Below are 18,134 nucleotides of genomic sequence, written 5' to 3'. Positions count from 1 at the left end.
AGGCTTGGTGGCTCAGCCTGTAATCCCAGCACTTTGGGAGGCTGAGGCAAGTGGATTGCCTGAGCCTGCGTGTTTGAGACCCACCCGGGCAACTTGGCAAGACCTCATCTCTCCAATAAATTAAAAAAAAAATTAGCTAGGCATGGTAGTGCGCGCCTGTAGTTCCAGCCACTTGGAAGGCTGAAGCGGAAGGATCACCTGAGCCCAACAGGTCGATGCTGAGGTGGTGGTGAGTGTGCTATGGCACTCCAGACTCGGCGACGGATTGAGACTCCAACTCAAAAAAAATAAATAAGGCTTAGGAGTTTTCTTAAACGAGTTCCCAAAGCTGGAACAATTTGAGCAACAAAATAAATAATGATAGTATTGGAGTCTAACTCAGAGAATAAAGTAAATATCCACAAATCCATACTGATATAAGTAGACGACTGAGGAAATAAATAGATGGAACCAAGGGACAGATCTTCCTTGCAGAGAATTCCAAATAATAAATGTAGAAGGTATGAAGGCGGCCAGGCACGGTGACTTACGCCTGCAATTCCAACACTTTGGGAGGCTGAGGGAAGAGAATTGCTTGAGCCCAGGAGTTCGAGATTAGCCTGCAACATAGACCCATTTTAACACAAAAATTAAAGTTAAAAAATTTTGTTTCCCAACAAAAAGAAGGAATGATGGAAATAGAAAACCATCACAGTACATCACAGTAGTACTGACTCTAGACCCCGGCTGAATGCTGCTCTTCGTGGGCAGAACTTTAGGAGAGGCCAGATATGTGCATGACTTCAAAATATCTCCCGCTAGGCCTGGCGCGATGGCTCACGCCTATAATCCCAGCACTATTGGGAGGCCAAGGTGAGAGGATTGCTTGAGCCTATGGGTTCGAGACCAGCCCTGGCAATTTGGTGAGACCTCATTTCTACAATAAATCAAAAAATTAACCTGGCATGGTGGCACATGTCTGTAGTTCCGGCTACTCGGAAGGCTGAGGTGGAAGGATTGCCGAAGCCCAGCAGGTCGAGGCTGCGGTGGCCAGGAGTGTGCCACTGCACTCCAGCCTGGGCAACAGAGTGAGACTCCAAATAAAAAAGAAAAGCAAAGAAAATGGCAGCCAGCACCTTCCTCAGGTGATGAAGGTCAGCATTGCACGGACGTCATGTGGGCTTCACGTTTCCTAACGTGACATGACGAGAAAGCACTTCTCCTTTGTGTGGTCTTCTGCAAAGCCACCACCCCAGTCTAATCACGAGAAAACATCAGACAAGCAGACCTCCAATGAAGGGCCTTCCAGGCACTAGGCCAGTGCTTTTCAACAAGTGTCAAGGTTGTAACAGACAAGGAAAGACCGAGAAGCTCTTACAGCTCGAAGGAAACCAAGGACACCCCTAAATGCCACCCTGCGTCTGGGTGGAATCCTGGAGCAGGAAACAGACATGAGAGGAAAAAGTGGAGAAATCCTTAGAAAGTGGAGTTTAGTTCACGTTAACCAATGTTAATGTCTTAAGTTTTGAGAAACGCCTGTCATCCTAGCACTTTGGGAGGCTGAGGCGGGAGGATCATTTGACCCCAGGAATTCCAGAACAGCCTGGACAACATAGCAAGACCTCATCTCTACAATAAATCAAGAAATTAGCCAAGTGTGGTGGGGTGCGCCTGTCGTCCCAGCTACTCGAGAGGCTGAGGTGGGAGGATCGCCTGAGCCCAGCAGGGGTGGCCGGGAGCGTGCCACCGCGCTCCGGCCTGGGTGACAGAGCAAGACCCGGACTCAAAAAAGTTTCCCCAGTGAATTTGGGGAAAACACTGGTCTGGCTGGGATCCCTGACCCACCCCTTTCTAGCTGATTCATGGGAGTCCTGTGGGCATGTCCTGTCCCCATTCCAGATGTCGCCCGGGGATGTTCAACCTGCAGCCTCACAACCCTGCCGGCTGCAGCAGCTGCTTCTGCTACGGACACTCCAAGGTGTGCGCAGCTGCCGCCGGGTTCCGGGTACACCCCATCATCTCGGACTTCCGCCAGGGTAAGAAGCTCCCCCCCCCACCGGGCGCCAAGGGATCCACTCCCAGCCTGTTCTGGGAAGACTGCCACTTCCGGGCCAGGGTGGGGTTACAGGGATGGGCGGGTGGCGCCCTGTGGATCCCGCAGGGAAATTTCCCCCCACCGTGACAAGGTTGGCCTGCCTTGGTGCATCTCAGTGCTGGGGCTGGCCGGGTGTGGTGGCTCAAGCCTGTAATCCCAGCACTTTGGGAGGCTGAGGTGAGAGGACTGCCTGAGCCCGTGGGTTTGAGAACAGCCTGGGCAACTTGGCCAGACCTCGTCTCTACAATAAATCAGAAAATAAGCTGGGTGTGGTAGCGCACGCCTGTAGTTCCAGCTACTTGGAAGGCTGAAGCGGAAGGATCGATGCTGGGGTGGCGGTGAGTGTGCCGCTCCGCTCCAGCCTGGGCGACAGAGTGACACTCCAACTCAAAATAAAAATAAAATAAAAAATGAATGCCAGGGCTTTGGGCTCAGTGGCCTGGCCTCCACTTATTAAACGCCTGCTGTATGCCAGGCACCGGGTTGAGCTCCTTACATAGAGGGAGTCTCATTCCCCTTTTATGGCCGAGGTAGCTGAGACCCAGAAGGGGTGGGTCACTTGCCCAGGGTCACCTAATTCATCAGCTGAGCTTGGCTCTTCACCGCGGTGGCCCCGAGCTCCAGGTGGCACGGCCGCATCTTTGGGGCAGGAAAGCAGCAGAGCTTCGAGGTCTGCGTCCCGCCAGCGCCTGTGCGGGCCCCACGCAGCGCCCCCGACTCCTGTCTGGCCCGCCAGCCTGCGGGCGGAGCCGGGATCCGCCAGGACAGACACTCGGGGCGGGCCCTGGGGCGCCCCAGACGCGGAGGCCGCGCGCCCTCTGCTGGACACCGCGCAGAATGCAGGGCTGAGAGGCGCCTGGGTCTGGACCGCGCGTGTCACGGTCACGGGCGGGGAGTCTAGGGTGTTACCGCGCGCGGGCCGACTCGTTTCTAGACCTAACGAACAGCGTCGTGATCTACTCTCATCTTGAGCCAGGCCCAGGGATTGACGCTCCAGGGACGTCATCTCATTCTATCACACAGGCGCCTTTGGCCACTGGTTCTCAAACTTTTTTGATGCCTGATATTTTTTTAATGCTCTCGGAAATTACTGAGGACCTCAAAGTACCTTTATTTATGTGAGTTATTTTCTCTTTCTTTTTCTTCCTTCCTTCCTTCCTTTCCCTTCCTTCCTTCTTTTCTTCCTTTCTTTCTTTCTTTTTGGAGACTCACTCTGTCAACCAGACTGGAGTGCAGTGGCCGCTCCTGACCACCGCAGCCTCGACCTGCTGGGCTCCGGCAATCCTTCCGCCGCAGCCTTCCGAGTAGCCAGAGTTACAGGTACACGCTACCACGCCCGGCTGACTTTTCGATTTACTGTAGAGATGAGGTCTTGCCAAGTTGCCCAGGTGGGTCTCGAACCCGCAGGCTTAGGTAATCCATTCACCTCAGCCTCCCAAAGTGCTGGAATTACAGGCTGAGCCACTGAGCCCAGCTAACAACTATCTTTTTTTTTTTTTTTTTTGAGTTTGAGTCTCACTCTGTTGCCCAGGCTGGAGTGCAGTGGCCGCTCCCCGCCACCGCAGCCTCGACCTGCTGGGCTCCGGCGATCCTTCCGCCTCAGCCTTCCGAGTAGCTGGAACTACAGGCACGTGCTACCACGCCCGGCTAATTTTTGATTTATTGTAGAGATGAGGTCTTGCCAAGTTGCCCAGGTGGGTCTCGAACCCGCAGGCTTAGGTAATCCATTCACCTCAGCCTCCCAAAGTGCTGGAATTACAGGCTGAGCCACTGAGCCCAGCTAACAACTATCTTTTTTTTTTTTTTTTTTGAGTTTGAGTCTCACTCTGTTGCCCAGGCTGGAGTGCAGTGGCCGCTCCCCGCCACCGCAGCCTCGACCTGCTGGGCTCCGGCGATCCTTCCGCCTCAGCCTTCCGAGTAGCTGGAACTACAGGCACGTGCTACCACGCCCGGCTAATTTTTGATTTATTGTAGAGATGAGGTCTTGCCAAGTTGCCCAGGTGGGTCTCGAACCCGCAGGCTTAGGTAATCCATTCACCTCAGCCTCCCAAAGTGCTGGAATTACAGGCTGAGCCACTGAGCCCAGCTAACAACTATCTTTTTTTTTTTTTTTTTTGAGTTTGAGTCTCACTCTGTTGCCCAGGCTGGAGTGCAGTGGCCGCTCCCCGCCACCGCAGCCTCGACCTGCTGGGCTCCGGCGATCCTTCCGCCTCAGCCTTCCGAGTAGCTGGAACTACAGGCACGTGCTACCACGCCCGGCTAATTTTTGATTTATTGTAGAGATGAGGTCTTGCCAAGTTGCCCAGGTGGGTCTCGAACCCGCAGGCTTAGGTAATCCATTCACCTCAGCCTCCCAAAGTGCTGGAATTACAGGCTGAGCCACTGAGCCCAGCTAACAACTATCTTTTTTTTTTTTTTTTTTGAGTTTGAGTCTCACTCTGTTGCCCAGGCTGGAGTGCAGTGGCCGCTCCCCGCCACCGCAGCCTCGACCTGCTGGGCTCCGGCGATCCTTCCGCCTCAGCCTTCCGAGTAGCTGGAACTACAGGCACGTGCTACCACGCCCGGCTAATTTTTGATTTATTGTAGAGATGAGGTCTTGCCAAGTTGCCCAGGTGGGTCTCGAACCCGCAGGCTTAGGTAATCCATTCACCTCAGCCTCCCAAAGTGCTGGAATTACAGGCTGAGCCACTGAGCCCAGCTAACAACTATCTTTTTTTTTTTTTTTTTTGAGTTTGAGTCTCACTCTGTTGCCCAGGCTGGAGTGCAGTGGCCGCTCCCCGCCACCGCAGCCTCGACCTGCTGGGCTCCGGCGATCCTTCCGCCTCAGCCTTCCGAGTAGCTGGAACTACAGGCACGTGCTACCACGCCCGGCTAATTTTTGATTTATTGTAGAGATGAGGTCTTGCCAAGTTGCCCAGGTGGGTCTTGAACCCGCAGGCTCAGGCGATCCACTCACCTCAGCCTCCCAAAGGCACGGGATTACAGGCTGAGCCACCGAGCCCAGCTAATATCTATCTTTTTAAAAGATAAAATATTTTGCAAGCTGGGCCGGTGGCTCATGCCTGTCATCCCAGCACTTTGGAAGGTGGAGGTAAGAAGATTGCTTGAGCTCAGGGGTTCGAGACCAGCCTGGGCAACTTTGTGAGACCTTGTCTCTACAATAAATCAAAAATTAGCTGGGCGTGGTGGCGCGTGCCTATAGTCCCAGCTACTTGGAAGACTGAGGCAGAAGAATCGCCTAAACCCAGGAGGCTGAGGCTGCAGTGAGCCGTGATCATACCACTGCACTCCAGCCTGGGCGACAGAGTGAGACTGAGTCAAATAAATAAAATAAATAAATAACAAATAAATAAAATAAGTTAACCAGGCACAGGGACATGCCTGTAGTTCCAGCTGCTTGCGACACCAAGGCAGGAGGATTGCCTGAGCCCAGGAGGTTGAGGCTGCACTGAGCTACGATCACAATATTGCACTCCAGCCTGGGCGACAGAGTGAGACTCTGACTCAAATAAATAAACAAATAAATAAAATTAGCCAGGCATGGTGGTGCATGCCTGTAGTTCCAGCTCCTTGGAAGGTTGAGGCAGAAGGATTGCCAGAGCCCCGGAGGCTGAGGCTGCGCTAAGCTGTGATCATACCACTGCATTCCAACCTGGGTGACAGAGTGAGACTCCAACCCAAACAAACAAACACATAAATAAAATTAGCTAGGTATGGTGGTGCATGCCTGTAGTTCCAGCTATTTGGGAGCCCAGGAGGCTGAGGCTGCGCTGAGCTGTGATCACACCACCGCACTCCAGCCTGGGCAACAGAGTGAGACCCCAATTCAGCAACAACAAAGAACCCCAAGGCCTGACCATGCCCCAAGCAGAGCCGAATCCCTGAGCTTTTCTTCTGGGTCTCCCCCACCCTAAGACCCATGCTGGAGCCACCCTTCAGGGCCCCACGCTGATGGCGGATGTGTCTGCGTTTGCTGTCCAGGAACCGAGGGTTGGCTCACCAGAGGTGTGGGGGGCTCTGAGCAGCCCCCACGATGGAGCCGGACTGGGGTCCTCCTGAGTCCAGGAGAGGAGGCGCTCACAGCACCAGGTACGAGGTTGGGAGGGGGTTGGGGGTCACACAAATTTATTCTTGTAGTGTTAGGGAACAAAACAGACATCAGATATGGGCTGGGCATGGTGCCTCACGCCTGTAATCCCAGCACTTTGGGAGGCCGAGGCAGGAGGATCACTTGAGCCCAGGAGTTCGAAACCAGCCCAGGCAACATAGCAAGACCTCACCTCTACAAAAAAAAAAAAATGTTAAGTTAGCTGGATGTGGTGGTGTGCTACTGAGTAGTCCTAGCTACTCAGGAGGCTGAGGCAGAAAGAGCACAGGAGGTTGAGGCTGTGGTGAGCTGTGATCGTGCCACTACATTCCAGCCTGGAAAAAAAAAAAGTCAATAAGGCCCGGTGTCTCAGCCTGTGATCCCAGCACTTTGGGAGGCTGAGGCAAGAGAATTGCCTGAGCCTGGGGGTTCGAGACCAGCCTGGGCAACTTGGCGAGACCTTGTCTCTACAATAAATCACAAAAACTAGCCAGGTATGGTGGTGTGCGTCTGTAGTTTCAGCTACTTGGAAGGCTGAGGCGGAAGAATTGCCTGAGTCCAGCAGGTCGAGGCTGCGGTGGCCATGAGCATGCCACTGCCATCCAGCCTGAGCAATAGAGTGAGACCCCGACTCAAAAAAATAAAATAAATTCAAGCTAACCATGCAAAGACTGTCAAAGCCTTCTTCTCTTGTCTTCAGAGAAGTTCCTGGGAGACCAGCGGCTCAGCTATGGGCAGCCCCTCACCTTGACCTTCTGGGTGCCCCCCGAGGATTCCCCACCCCCTGTGCAGCTGAGGCTGGAAGGGGCGGGCTTGGCCCTCTCTCTGAAGCTCTCCAACCCAAACAGCCCCCAGGACGCCAGGCAGCCTGGGAAGGCACAGCTCAGGTTCCAGTAAGTATCCTCTGTCCCGAGAGGTGGGAGAGAGGGCAAGGAGGGTGTCTCTGAGGTCCAAGCACACTTGATTCCCCTGTGACCTGGGGTCTGCTCATTCTCGGGCCTTGGCGCCACCTGGCCCGGGCCGGGTTCTGGTCTTGACTGCTTCTCCCTCCAGCCTGCAGGAGACCTCCGAGGACGCGGACCCTCCACTGCCCCCCTTCCACTTCCAGCGGCTCCTGGCCAACCTGACCAGCCTGCACCTCCATGTCAGCCGCAACCCAGGCCCTGCCGGTCAGTGACAAAGACCTGTCCCCCAGACGCGGGCACTCACCAGCTCCCGGGACTGGGGCGGGCTCCTCTGGGTGTAACCTTGCGGGGCCTCGCAGCAGCGGGGTTATTGTCCGCATTTTACTCGGAAGGAATCTGAGTCTCAGAGAGGGCAGGACACTTGCCCGAGGTCCACTGTAACCCCAAAAGGCAGCAGGGAGGGTGGCCGAGGACAGAGGCAGGAACTGGACAGGCAAGGGGCCTGAGGATAGACAGCTCTGCGGGGCAGGTGTGTGGCCAGCAAAACAGCCAAGAACCGTTAGGTGTGGTCACTCCAGCTCTGCAGAGTCCACCGTCACCCTCTCTGTCCCTGCCAAGATTCCCTTCGGAGAATGGCTCCCCTGCTGGTCACCGGAGGTATTGCACCCAAGCCACCCCAAGAACCGGTCTGGCTAGTTTTGTCTTCCCTAAGAGGTGTTCCCGCCATCATCATTGACTGGAATTTGTCACCGCCTCCCACTCTGGTCACATAGTGTTTGACATGGCTATTCTCTGACCTGTCCCTAGTCATAACCTGCCTACACATTTTTTTTTGAGGTGGGGTCTCACTTTGTTGCCCAGGCTGGAATACAGTCACGCAATCACAGCTCACCAGAGCTTTGACCACCTGGGCTCAGCCGATCCTTCTGCCTCAGCTTCCTGAGTAGCAGGGACTACAGGCACATGCCACCATACCTGGCTAATTTTTAAACTATCTTTGTAGAGATGAGGTCTTGTTATGTTGCCCAGACTCGTCTCGAACTCTTGGCGTCAAACGATTCTCCTGCCTTGGCCTCGCAAAGCACTGGGATTATAGGTGTGAGTCACCACACCTGACATGGTTCTTCTTTTTTTTTTTTAAAGATGTGGGATACAATTCAGGATTAGGTATATAAATGGACATTGTACAGGTAAAGTTTGGGCCTCCTGTTGGTCCCCACTTTGCCTGATTTGAGATCAGGTTCCTTATTTATTTTTTATGTTTTTGAGTTGGAGTCTCACTCTTGTTGCCTGGGCTGGAGTACAGTGGCACGCTCACGGCCACCGTAGCCTTGACCTGCTGGACTCAAGCAATCCTTCCAACTCAGTCTCCCAAGTAGCTGGAACCACAGACACATACCACCACACCCAGCTAATTTTTTGACTTATTGTAGAGACAAAGTCTCACCAAGTTGCCCAGGCTGGTCTTGAACCCCTGGGCTCAGGCAATCCTCTCACCTCGGCCTCCCAAAGTGCTGGGATTACAGGCTGAGCCACTGTGACCAGCCCAGGTATCCTTATCGATGTTGATCCTTATCCACCACCTCCACTCACTTGGTTCTTTCTAAAGGCTTACCTAGCCTAGACGGTCATTGCTTCATTAGTGAAGAACGCCTGGCAGAGTAAGCTTTTATTTGTGACTGATGCTGTAAAACCAAGTTCCAAACATTCCAGTGAATATGATTAAACCGCATTCTTTAAGTCCTTTATGTGAGTCATTTTGAAATTATAACTAACTAAGATTATTGGCCAGATCCCTTAAGTGGGAAAGCCACAAAAGGGTTGCCAGTGGGACAGGGTGTGATGACAATGTGACCCTATGAGGCAGGGTGTCACTGTTGGTGAATAACTTTTGGGAAATTCTGAACAAAACAAAGCACGGTTTTTCCTTCACCTGCATGGCACCTGAAACCTAGAGCAGTGCCATGCACACTTAAAACACTCTGGGCCGGGCTTGGCGGCTCAGCCTGTCATCCCAGCACTTTGGGAGGCCGAGGCGAGGGGATTGCCTGAGCCCATGGGTTCGAGACCAGCCTGGGCAACATATCGAGACCATTATCATTTTTTAAAAATGGGGAAGTGGCTGGGTGCGGTGGCTCAAGCCAGTAATCCCAGCACTTTAGGAGGTCGAGGTGAGGGGATTGCCTGAGCTCACAGGTTCGAGACCAGTCTGGGCAACTTGGTGAGACTCAACTCTACAATAAATCGAAAATGAGCCTGCGTGGTAGTGCGCATCTGTAGTTCCGGCTACTTGGAAGCCTGAGGTGAAAGGATCGCCGGAGCCCAGCAGGTCGAGGCCGTGGTGGCCGGGAGCATGCCACTGTACTCCAGCCTGGGCAATGGAGTGAGACTCTGACTCAAAAATAAAAAATAAAACACTCTAAAATATCTCATGTGTGTGTAAAAGGGAGTTGGAGTCTAGGCTCAGATATTTACAAAGGGAAGTTTTCAGCACCGAGCAGTACATTGAAGAGTCACATAGGGACCAGGCACACTGGCTTATGCCTGTAATCCTAGCACTTTGGAAGACAGAGACCGGAGGATCACTTGCGATCTGGAGTTCAAGACCAGCCTGGGCAATATAGGAAGACTTTGTCTCTAAAAAAAACTTCTTAAAAAATTACCCGGGCACGATGGCATGCACCTATAGTTCCAGCTACTTGGGAGGCTGAGGTACTCCAGCCTGGGCATCAGAGCAAGACCCTGAAAAAAAAGAAAGAGGGAGTTGAGGTGGGCATAGTGGCTCATGCCTATAATTCCAGCACTTTGGGAGACCCAAGTGGGAAGATCACTTGAGCCCAGGAGCTTGAGACCAGCCTGGGCAACATAGTGAGCCCTCGTCTCTACAAAAAATAAAAAAAATTGCCAGGCATGGTGGCACAAGCCTGTAGTCCCGGCAATTTAGGAGACTGGGACAGAAGGATCACTTGAGCCCAGGAGATGGCGGCTGCAGGGAGCCATGAGTGCACCACTGCACTCTAGACTGGGCAACAGAATGAGACCTTGACTCAAGAACTTGTCGTTTTTTTATAGGCCACCTTTGTGTACGTGGGCCTGTTCTGTGTGTAGACAGGAAGTTTTGGGGAGAAACGTGTGCAGCTGGCTCTCTTCCTCACCCTTTTCTCGTTCTGCAGGCCGGGTGTTCCTGACTGAAGTCCGGCTCACGTCAGCCCGGCAAGGGCTTTCCCCGCCAGCCTCCTGGGTGGAGACTTGCTCGTGTCCCAAGGGCTACACGGGCCAGTTCTGTGAATCCTGTGCTCCAGGATACAAGAGGGAGATACCACGGGGCGGCCCCTATGCCAACTGTGTGCCCTGCACCTGTCACCAGCATGGCACTTGTGACCCCAACACAGGTGAATCTTCTGGCACTCCGTCCTAAGGCCATCTGGGCTGTACCCAGAACAGCAAGATGAGTACTGACCCGGACAGGGCCAGCCTGGCACAGGCGCCAAGGCGTGGGCCAAGCTGTGGGGAAAACCGGGCACAGAGCCCTCTCGTGCTGCTGCCTGGGCGTCTCATCGTTTAATGAAAGTAGTAAGCCAGGCGTGGTGGCTCACACCTGTAATCCCAGCACTTTTGAGAGGCTGAGACGGGAGGCTGGCTTGAGCTCAGGAGTTCAAGACCAGCCTGGGAAACATAGTGAGATCTCGTCTCTACAAAATAATCAATCAGTTCGCGGCACATGGTGGCATGCACCTGTAGTCCCAGCTACTCAGGAGGCTGAGGCAGGAGGATTGCCTGAGCCCAGGAGGCCGAGGCAGTGGTGAGCTGTGATCATGCCACTGTACTCCAGCCTGGGCAGCAGAGCGAGACCCTGACTCAAAACAAATAAATAAATAAAAGTAGTAACTGGAATTCGTTGAGGCATCAGGCTCTGTGCCAAGGACTTCGTATCGAGTAAGAACCTTAAGCCAGCTGATCTGTGGGCCATCTGCCCATGTGTCCCACCCTCCTGGGCTGGGCCTCCTTCCAGGAAGACCAGGGAAAGACCTCAGGGGTCCTGGCATACTGTAAGAAAGGGCACAGGCATTTGTATGACACGTGAGGGCAGGACGGCTCTCATGAAGGTCACACAGGTGTCAACAGCCCATAAGCATCAACCCAGAGCCACCAACCTGCCACCCTCACCCTGCTGTGGCTGGTGGCCTTGGGAAAGTCCCTTCCCTCCCCGAGCCCACCCCCTCTTCTGTCCGGTGGGGGTCATGATGGTATATCCCTATCTCGGTTGTTGAGATGATGTCACAGAGAGGCCAGGAGATCCTCGGGCTCAGGAAGCAGACCTGATTTGCACCAGAGCTCAGCCATTGCCCGCTGGGCGCGCCTTAAATCTTATCCTGGGAGTGCAGCTGTCCAAAGTCCTCACTATTCAGGACCGTTGGGAAATCCTAAAATAATATAGTGTCACCAAGTCCCTTCACGTGCTGGGCACCTTTTAATACTTTGCATCACTGATTCCTGCAGAAATCCCTGCCTCCGCCCTCACCTTTTAGGCCTACGGTGCAGGATGGTCACATGGCCAGTAGGTGACAGAGCTGCACCACCTACCAGCCTGGACTCAGAAAGGCAGCTGGTCTCTACCAGCTGTTCAGACCCCGGTAAGATCACATGGCCAGGAGGGGCTGGAGTGGGAGGAACCCAGGCCTCTCCACACCTACACTGCAGGCCTCTCACACCAGGAAGCCTGCTGACTGCGGTGAGCAGGTGGATCCCTCTGAAAAGGGAAAGGCATGCTCAGCAATTTTTTTTTTTTTTGCCCCAAAAGACAGTATTCTTGGAATCAGCAGACTTAGCCAGGGAAGGTAAGCTTCACACAGCATACGCTGCCCATGGCAGACATCACTACTTGTGCCCGTGGCAGATATCACTAATCAGGCCCAGATAAGACCTCATAATCCTTCCCCATACAGTGAGCCAGGCAGCCCCTCTTGAGGAAGCAGGGTTTTCTTGTGAGCTGGGACAGGTTTGTCATCCCCACAGAGCCTCTGGCCCTGCCATGACGTCCTGCTTGATTTGGGCAAGTCCTCATCTGTGAAATGGGTAGAATGGCCATTGCCGCCTAGGCTAGGTGTCACTGAGCCTCGGTGCTGTGCCTGGGACAGTTCCCTTTGATGCCTATTCATTCTCCCTGTTCACCTCAGTCCTGTCTGGTTGCTGCTGGGGGCTTCCCGGAAGTGGTGGCCTTGGTTAACCCCTTCTCAGCCAGGCGTCTCACTGATCCCCGGCAGTGGGACCTCCCTTTCCAAGGATCCCAGGCTCCGAGCAGACACCTGGTGTTGCTGGACTGGAGGAGGGAGTTTGCAGAATCCACCATCTTCAGAAGCCAGAGGGCAGGGTGGCGGTTTCATTCTCTGAGACCAGGCAGCTTCTGGGGACCCCAGACCCCACAGAGGGGAGTTCTTTGCAAAAGATGTAAAGGCCAGAATCCTGGGCCTGTGTCTCCCTCAGGGTGACTCCTTCTTCCTCTGGTCCCTTGGAGTTAAGAGGACAGCAGCATGAGAGCGAAGGGTAGCTGTACCACCTGCTGGCTCAGAGAGGTTCAAAATATCAAACAAAAATAGGCCAGGCTGGGCGCGGTGGCCCAAGCCTGGAATCCCAGCACTTTGGGAGTTCAGGTGAGGGGATTGCCTGAGCATACGTGTTCACGAACAGCCTAGGCAGCTTGGCAAGACCTCGTCTCTACGATACATCAACAAATTAGCCAGGCACGGTAGCACACACCTGTAGTGCCGGCTACTTGGAAGGCTGAGGCAGAAAGATCACTGGAGCCCAGCAGGTCGACGCTGGAGTGGCTATGAGTGTGCCACTGCACTCCAGACTGGGTGACAGAGTGACATTCCAACTCAAAAAAAAAAGTCCAGATGCAGTGGTTCATGTAATCCAAGCACTTTGGGAAACCAAGGATTGCTTGAGCCCAGGAGTTTGAGACCAACCTGGGCAACATAGCAAGATCCCGTCTCTCCCCCCCAAAAAAATAGCTAGGTGTGGTGGCATGCCCCTCTAGTGCCAGCTACTTGGGAGGCTGAGGTAGGAGGATCCCCTGAGCCCAGGAGGTCGAGGCTGCAGTGAGCCATGATCGTGCCAATGCATTACAGTATGGGTGACAGAGTGAGAACCCAACTCTAAAAAAAAAAAAGGAAAATTAAAAATAACAGTTCAAATGAAAATGGGTGCCCAGGAGTGTGCGAGGCATGTAGAATGCATGATCTCATGGAATCCTGGCGAAAGCCCTTTGACATCAATGCTGTTGTTGGTCCCATCCTGTAGGTGAGGACACTGAGGCATGGGAGTGTTAGACGATTTGCCTGGGTTCACAGGAGCAGGTGATGGGCATGATCCCAGGGTGGTCCGGCTCCCGGCCTGCCGTCTCCATCCCGGGCCCTGCCACCTCCACCTTGGGACCCCTGCCACTTCTTCCTGGGATGTGCTCCGTGACGTTCCCCGCCAGGACGCCCAGCATCATGGGGTGTTCTGGGCTCGGGCCGTGGTGAGCAGGCATTTGTTTTGCCCCTCAGGGATCTGCGTGTGCAGCCACCACACCGAGGGCCCGTCCTGTGAGCGCTGCCGGCCAGGTTTCTACGGCAACCCCTTCAGAGGCCAAGCGGACGACTGCCAGCCCTGCCCCTGCCCAGGACGGTCTGCCTGCACGACCATCCCAGAGAGCGGGGAGGTGGTGTGTACCCACTGCCCCCCAGGCCAGAGAGGTGAGTGACCGTGCCCTGGGCCCTGCCCTGCGGGAGGGCCAAGCCCCCGGTGCCCTGCCCCTGCTCTGGGCTCCAGGGGTGGAGCTCCGGGTTTGGGGGGTAGCAGGTGCGGGAGAGCCCAGTTTAGGGCTGGCAGGCATGACCTCTGGGGACACTGAGTCCCTTAGCCCCAGAACCAGGGCCCCAGGCTGCTGTGGGTTGTAGGCACAACTTGAGCCATTGAGCTTTTGAAAATATCCGTACCTTGCCAGCCTGGAGGCTCATGCCTGTAATGCCAGCACTTTGGAAGGCCAAGGCGGGAGGATGGGTTGAGCCCAGGAGTTTGAGACCAGCCTGGGCAACATAGTGAGACCTTGTCTCTACAAAAAGATTTTAAAATTAGCCGGATGTGGTGGCGTGTGCCTGGAGTCCCAGCTACTTGGGAGGCTGAGGCAGAAGAATTACCTGATCCCAGGAGGTTGAGGCTGTGATGAGCCACATTTGTGGCACTGCACTCCAGGCTGGGTGACAGAGTAAGACCCTGACTCAAAATATAAAAACAAACAAAAAACTGCACCAGGTGCAGTGGCTCACACCTGTAATCCCAGCACCTTGAGAGGCCGAGGCAAGAGGATTGCTTGAGCCCAGGAGTTTGAGACCAGCCTGGGCAACGTAGTGAGATCTCGTCTCTGCAAAAATAAAATAAAAAATTAGCCGTGTGGTGGTGTGCACCTATAGTCCTAGGTGGAAGGCCTAGGTGGAAGAACTGCCTGAGCCCAGAAGTCGGAGACTGCAGTGAGCTGTGATCATGCCAGTGCACTCTAGCCTGGATGACAGATTAAGACCCTGACTTAAAAAACAAACAAACAACCGGGCTTGGTGGCTCAGCCTATAATCCTGCGCCTTTGGGAGGCTGAGGTGAGTGGATTGCCTGAGCCCGCGGGTTCGAGACCCGCTGGGCAGCGAGACCTCTTCTCTACAATAAATCAAAAAACTAGCCGGGCGTGGTAGTGAGTGCCTGTAGTTCCAGCTACTCGGAAGGCTGAGGCAGAAGGATCGCCGGAGCCAGCAGGTCGAGGCTGCGGTGGCTGGGAGCGGCCACTGCACTCCAGTCTGGGTGACAGAGTGAGACTCCAACTCAAAAAAAAAAATAAAGTATATACAATTCAATTAGCTTTTGGCATATGACATTATTAACTTTTATTGTAGTAAAATATATAACATGAAAGATGTCATTTGAATCATTTTTATGTGTATAGCTCATTGCCATGAGGTCTATTCCCTATGTTGTGAAACCGTTGTTACCATCTATCTCCAGAACTTTATCATCTTCTCAAATGGAAAATGTGCCCAGCTCATTTTGATTTATTGTAGAGATAAGGTCTTGCCAAGTTGCCCAGGCGGGTCTCGAATTCGCGGACTCAGGCAATCCACTCACCTCAGCCTCCCAAAGTGCGGGATTACAGGCTGAGCCACCGAGCCCGGCTAGTGCCCAGTAAATCTATTGTTGAATTGTTCCTCCTCCCTCCAGACCCTGATAACAATTCTTCCAGTTTCCGTCTCTCTGAATTTGCCTATTCTCGGTATCTTGTATCAGTGGAATCCTTCAGTATTTGTTCTTTAAAAAAAGAGAGAGAGACAGGGTCTCACTTTGTTGCCCAGGCTGGTCTCGAACTCCTGGGTTCAAGTGATCCTCCCACCTTGGCCTTCCAAAGTGCCTGGTTTGCAGGCGTGAGCCACCTACCGCACCCGACTGAGTCTTTGTCCTTTTGTGTCTGGCTTGTTTCACTTAGTGTGATGTTTTCACGGCTCCTAGACATCTGATTCTGCTTCCGGTGCCTATGGCTGCATTAATCGGTCCTGTCAAATGCCCTGTGTTTCTGGGACCATTCTGAGAGCAGCATTCCAGCAGCCCTCGGGGCAGGGTTGACGGCCCAATGCAGGGAGCCGCTGCCTCCCATTCCCTTAAGCTTCCCGCATTTCCTGGCTCCTGACTGTGGCTCTTTTGCAGACACAAGCAAGGCCCAGCTAATAACAGAGGACAAGCAGGGAAGCCCAGGCTGGCCAGGCTGAGATGTACCCAGGGGAGGATTCCAGGGAGCCAGACAGCAGGCGCTGCTGTGTGCAGAGGGAACTGCCCTGGGAGGGAGGGTCACCTGGAGAGGACTTTAGGTCCAGGGGCTCTGGCCAGCCCCTTTCTTTATCCACATCGGCGTCCTGAACCCTTCCTAGGACCTCCAGAGCTGCCTTCCTCCCAGAGAGCTGTCCTCAACTTGGTCCCAGGCGAGTGGCTGGTGAACTATGGGTTCACACTCTTCATCACCAGCTCCAATTTCCCTCTATAACTTTTTTTTTTTGAGTCGGGGTCTCACTCTGTTACCCAGGCAGCACAATCACAGCCCACCACAGCCTTGACCTCCCTTCAGCCTCAGCTTCCCCAGCAGCTGGGAGTATAGGTGCATGTCACCACACCCAGTGAATTTTTTTTTTTGTAGAGACAAGGTCTGGCTCTGTTGCCCAAGCTGGTCATCCTGGACACACACACACACACACACACACACACACACACACACACACACACACACACACACACACATGGGACATGAAACTGCATGTGAGCAAGGTAGCTTAACGCACTCATCATCTTGCCAACGTGGCTACTCTTTGGGCCTGTGGGTCCCCAGGTTTCTGTTTCATGTCGATGTCTGCAGAGGTGTGCGGGTTTACAAAGAGCGCCTGACACAGCACGAAACACACGGTGTGTGCTTGTATGCCCCATCTGTGTCCAGAGTGGACCTCCAGGCCACCACCCCCTCCAAAAGCCTCTGCACAGCATCTCTTCCGAGGCTCACTGGGTGCCCCCAGGGAAGTTGAGGCAGCAACTCCAGGAGGCAGGGCAGGAGTTTGAAGTGCCCAGTACAGAGGAGGCTCCGAACCATGGGAAGCAGGACAGGGAAAGGGGCCAGGAGGCTGGGCACAGTGGCTCAGCCTGTCACCCCAGCACTCTGGGAGGCCAAGGCGAGCGGATTGCCTGAAGCCAGGGGTTCGAGACCCACCTGGGCAACTTGGCGAGACCTCGTCTCTACAGTAAATCAAAAGATTAAGCCGGGTTTGGTGGCTCAGCCTGTAATCCCGCGCCTTGGGAGGCTGAGGTGAGCGGATTGCCTGAGCCCACAGGATCGAGACCCGCCTGGGCAACTTGGCGAGACCTCATCTCTACAATAAATCAAAAATGAGCCAGGCGTGGTAGCGCGCGCCTGTAGTTCCAGCTCCTTGGAAGGCTAAGGCGGAAGGATCGCCGGAGCCCAGCAGGGCGAGGCTGCGGTGGCCAGGAGCGGCCACTGCACTCCAGTCTGGGTGACAGTGAGACTCCAACTCAAAAAAAAAAAAAAAAAGATGCAGGTGAAGGTGGTGATGATGGCAACGTGGACGAATAGGTGACCGCCCTGCCATTGAGCACTCACCATGTGCCAGGCCCTTTGTTAAGTACTGTGCACAAGTTATGTCCCCAAACCCTCTCAACAGTCCTGTGAGATAGCTGCCATTGTCCTCGCTTTATAGAGGAGGATCCTGAGTTCAGAGAGGCACAGTGGCTTGCCCAAGACCACCCGGCCCCAGGTCTGCCTGCCCAGAGCCCATGCTCTGCTCCACGAGGAGGCTGGAGGGACAGTCACTTTGCTTCCAGTCATCCTTTCCCCTGGGGGCCCATCAGGCCGGTGTCCCTCACTCCTGCTCCCTCCTCACACAGGGCGGCACTGTGAGATCTGTGATGATGGCTTTTTTGGGGACCCGCTGGGGCTCTCTGGGGTCTCCCGGCCCTGCCGCCAGTGCCAGTGCAGTGGGAACGTGGACCCCAACGCTGTGGGCAACTGCGACCCCTTGTCTGGCCGCTGCCTGCGCTGTCTGTACAACACTACGGGTGACCGCTGTGAGCGCTGCCAGGAAGGCTTCTACGGGAATGCCCTGGCCCCCCGGCCCGTGGACAAATGCGCGCGTGAGTACCCGCCTCCCAGACCCACGGGGAGGGGCGCCGCGGGCCCCTTCTCTGCCCTGGCTCAGGACCCAGGCGGGATGACTGGGGAGCCCACCAGAACCAGCTGGCCCCTCTGTGAAGCTGTGCACCCTTAGGCAGGTGACTTCCCTTCTCTGTCTCCTTTTCCAGAAAGCACAAGGGTGTGCTTGTGTCCACCCTGAGATCTTGGAACTCTGATACTGTGGTTAGTTTTTCCCTGTCTTGATAGTCTGGCTCTATCTCATGCTTTCTTTTTTTTTTTTCCAAGCCAAACTGTATCCAGCTTTATTAAAGATACTTTTCATAAACAATCATGGTATTTCAGGCAGGACATGGG

The 18,134-nt window shown here is 54.2% G+C and overlaps 1 protein-coding gene across 1 annotated transcript in view; it reads left to right on the top strand.

Annotated features, from left to right (window-relative positions):
- LAMC3 (laminin subunit gamma 3) overlaps nucleotides 1–18,134 on the top strand; it is a 57,552-nt gene that overhangs the window by 14,407 nt on the left and 25,011 nt on the right. Inside the window, exons 8-14 of the mRNA XM_021712023.1 lie at nucleotides 1,879–2,015; nucleotides 6,056–6,163; nucleotides 6,862–7,054; nucleotides 7,215–7,330; nucleotides 10,240–10,458; nucleotides 13,618–13,806; nucleotides 17,534–17,779. Of these exons, the coding sequence (XP_021567698.1) occupies nucleotides 1,879–2,015; nucleotides 6,056–6,163; nucleotides 6,862–7,054; nucleotides 7,215–7,330; nucleotides 10,240–10,458; nucleotides 13,618–13,806; nucleotides 17,534–17,779 (1,208 nt within the window). The remainder of the gene's footprint in view (nucleotides 1–1,878; nucleotides 2,016–6,055; nucleotides 6,164–6,861; nucleotides 7,055–7,214; nucleotides 7,331–10,239; nucleotides 10,459–13,617; nucleotides 13,807–17,533; nucleotides 17,780–18,134) is intronic.

Source organism: Carlito syrichta, unplaced genomic scaffold, assembly GCF_000164805.1.
Source record: "Carlito syrichta isolate Samal-C Ts95f unplaced genomic scaffold, Tarsius_syrichta-2.0.1 Scaffold303014, whole genome shotgun sequence".
Taxonomy (NCBI): Eukaryota; Metazoa; Chordata; class Mammalia; order Primates; family Tarsiidae; genus Carlito; species Carlito syrichta.
This window is presented reverse-complemented; position numbering and strand designations above follow the sequence as displayed.